The 3,183-nt window shown below is 45.0% G+C and overlaps 1 protein-coding gene and 1 long non-coding RNA gene across 5 annotated transcripts in view; one reads left to right on the forward strand and one right to left on the reverse strand.

Annotated features, from left to right (window-relative positions):
• The window catches only part of kif26ba (kinesin family member 26Ba), a 27,818-nt gene that overhangs the window by 8,397 nt on the left and 16,238 nt on the right, over positions 1-3,183 (forward strand). For all 3 annotated transcript variants that reach the window (XM_017032574.2, XM_017032576.2, XM_017032577.2), the window contains exons 4-7: positions 144-310; positions 468-675; positions 2,407-2,616; positions 3,011-3,104. In XM_017032574.2, the coding sequence (XP_016888063.1) occupies positions 144-310; positions 468-675; positions 2,407-2,616; positions 3,011-3,104 (679 nt within the window). The remainder of the gene's footprint in view (positions 1-143; positions 311-467; positions 676-2,406; positions 2,617-3,010; positions 3,105-3,183) is intronic.
• Positions 1-3,183, reverse strand: part of LOC112487017 (uncharacterized) — a 20,086-nt gene that overhangs the window by 5,278 nt on the left and 11,625 nt on the right. For both annotated transcript variants that reach the window (XR_003049709.1, XR_003049708.1), the window contains exons 6-8: positions 2,764-2,793; positions 2,371-2,482; positions 1,413-1,503 (exon numbers count right to left, since the gene is read on the reverse strand). This is a non-coding gene — a long non-coding RNA (uncharacterized LOC112487017). The remainder of the gene's footprint in view (positions 1-1,412; positions 1,504-2,370; positions 2,483-2,763; positions 2,794-3,183) is intronic.

Raw genomic sequence — 3,183 nt, forward strand, 5'->3', positions numbered from 1 at the left:
CCTGCTGTTACACAGTATAAAGACCAATAATCCAGTTTTAGCTGACAATCCCATGAACACCATCACAGACACCTGACCCCCCCGCCCCCCACTCCTCCAGTACTGGTGTTCAGTGAAGATTCTGGTCTCCTTCTCCTCCACAGATCTGTCTGTCCACTTCTGAGGTCTCCAGGGAAGGACAGACGGACACGGCCTCAACCCGCCCCACCACTAACTCTCCGGCCCGCTCCACTTCTCCCTCACACGGCGGTCAGGCTGCGACCACCACGACACATACGGCCACCTCAGCTGCTGCCTCCTTCTTTGCCAGGTACAATCCACATGACCATGACCACGGCGTCCTCTTCCAGCGGACGTGTCTGTGGTTTTGCCAGTGACTGAGCTGACCAACAGCAGTCTGTCAGTCATATGATGTCATGATGAGGAGCTCTTCTCTTCAATTCTGTCTCTTCATTCATGTTTTTCAGAGCTGCTCAGAAGCTAAGCTTAGCTTCAAAGAAAAAGAAGCAGAAAGCTGCTCTGGCCACAGCTCCAGTGGCATCAACACCGTCCTCCTCCAACCCCCCCCTGTTTGCTACAAACTTCAGCTCCGCTCTTGTGCTGACACCCCCGCCAGCTCCGCCCTGCCTTCTCCGTGCAGCCAATAAAATAAAAGACACTCCTGGACTTGGAAAGGTAACGGAACAACACTCTCACCTCTGAACTCTGACCTGCAGCAGTGATAGGTGATGACATCATTTAGTAATTTCTAGCTAACCAATACTGTTCTTCCTTACTGAGAAGTTAGCAACAGTGGTCAAGTACATCACACCCTGAACAGCTGTCCAGTCCACAGGGTTATATCTAGAGACAAAATCATTCACAGTGGTTCCATAGTGTAGAGTGCTTTGCAAGCAGAGAGCCTTGGGTTCGATTCCCAGAGGAACCATAATATACCTAATGGCGCCTTCCGTGTGGCAGCTTGTGTTGGTTGTAAAGACACTGTAAATGTCCCCACTGTGGGAGGATTATTATATTATCATAACATTCACATTAACATTCACACCTACACACTGTATCGACATGGTTTTGGACTGTAGGAGGAAGCTGGAGAACCTGGAGAAAACCGGCGCAGGGAATCTGGTCCCTGTGGCAGATTGGACAGGATGAATGTGTGGGGGTGGAGGGGGAGGGATGAATGAACCACTTCTTGTCTCAGTGTGTGTGTTTGTGTCACACCTGCTGTACTATAGTAAGACTTAGTCTGTTAGTTACCATGGCAACACATTTCAGACTGACCACAGTCATCTGTCACCATGGCTGCTGGTGTGGTGTGATGGAGGTGGAGAAGACAATCCAAATTTAAACTGAAACTCAATCTGAGCATGAACTAATGAGTGACAGTCCCAGTGTAAAGAAGAAACTTGACCCACTGAGCGTAGCATCGATGTTGTCTTCTCTGTTTCATCACTGTCTCTGTCCGTCTGTGGTGATGCTCCTCCTTCACACTCTTTTCCTCCATTTCTGTGTGAAGTAGAATACCCTTTACACTTTAGTTGTATACTTTAGTATTTTTTCTCAAATATTCCTTAGAAAAGTAACGTAAATATTTAGTACTGTCTTACTGCAGTATCCAGTATCTTGAATACATTTCACCTCTCATCCAAGAGGCTTCTTCAGTTCCTCTTGAATGAGAGGTGAAATGTCTCCAAGAAAAAACCTACTCATTTCAGTTTCATAAACCGGGCGTCATCTTTAATCTCACAAGCTTCTGTGAGGGATATAATGGGGTCAAGAAAGGCCGAGATTCAACTGTGTGTGTGTGTGTATTAATGATCTAGTGATATTGAATTTTTTTAACTGACCTCTTGACCTTACACTGACTATTTAAGTATCTCAGATTTCCCAGAGTCAGGAGGCTACAGATTAGCAGCAGCAGGCTACGTTAGGCTTAGGACCATTTGTTATTTTTATCCCTGCCATCAATTGCCCACTGCCCCTTGTGGGTGAGATGTAAGGCATAGACCTGAACATTAACCCCAGCATATTTAGGTCTGCATTATCATTATCACAGTAAAGTCAGACTGACTGACTGTAGGTGTGAAAGTGATTTCTGCTCAGTTAACCAGCAGAAATCACTTTCTAAATCTATCTAGCTTTAGTTTTTTTTATTTTGTTTTATTGTCAAATAATAACTCATTAAAGAATAATTAAATTCCCACTGTAATAAATCTGGTCCACTTTAACTGAGTTTTGTTTTCATCCTGAATAAATATCTTCACAGCTGCAGCAACACCTGGATTGGAGTGTGTGTATTAACAGGAATACACTTTCATAGTATCAGGACTGATGATGTATGATGATGTCATATCAATGACCTGTGAACCTGACCTGAAATCCTCATTTTCACCTCCTCCTCCTCTCCAGGTTAAAGTGATGGTGCGTGTGTGTCCGGTGTCACAGCTGGAGGCAGCAGAGTCCAGCTCTTTCCTCAAAGTTGATCCTAGAAAGAAACAAATTATGATCATGGACCCATCAGCCAATCAAACACAGGCTTCCCAGAAAAGGGCAGGAGCCAATCAGGTGTCTCCAAAGATGTTCACATTTGATGCTGCATTTCCTCCTGATGCTTCACAGGTAGGACAGACAGCCTGGTGTTTCTACAGAGTAATCCAGTGCATTACAGTGAAATAAGGGAGGAGACATATCTACCGTATATATACATATATATATGTGTATGTGTGTGTGGGTGTGTGTGTGTCTGACCATCGACTCATTACGTACCTGTAACCTGTACCTGGAAATTCTTTGTGCCTGTGAACATAGACAGCAGAAGGTTTTACTATTATAATAGCAGCCACCTACAGGCCTCTTCTAATAATGCACCCTCACAGGCAGAGTAATAGTATTTGAATACTGGACTTCTGTACAGTATCAATAATTCATGTGTGGAAGTTTTATAATATATGTAATATAAAGATGAGCACATGATGCTGTGTCAACAACGCTGTCTCTGTCTGCCTGTTGTCAGGTGGAGGTGTGCGCTGGAACTGTTGCTGAAGTCATTCAGTCGGTTGTGAACGGAGCTGATGGCTGTGTCTTCTGCTTCGGACACTCCAAGTTAGGTAATACTCAGACAGAAGCTACAGGACCAGAGCTGAAGTCTGTACGTCTGAACCCAGGTCCACCACCCCCCGGCCCCAC

The sequence above is a fragment of the Cynoglossus semilaevis genome, chromosome 5, assembly GCF_000523025.1.
Source record: "Cynoglossus semilaevis isolate Cse_v1.0 chromosome 5, Cse_v1.0, whole genome shotgun sequence".
NCBI lineage: Eukaryota > Metazoa > Chordata > Actinopteri > Pleuronectiformes > Cynoglossidae > Cynoglossus > Cynoglossus semilaevis.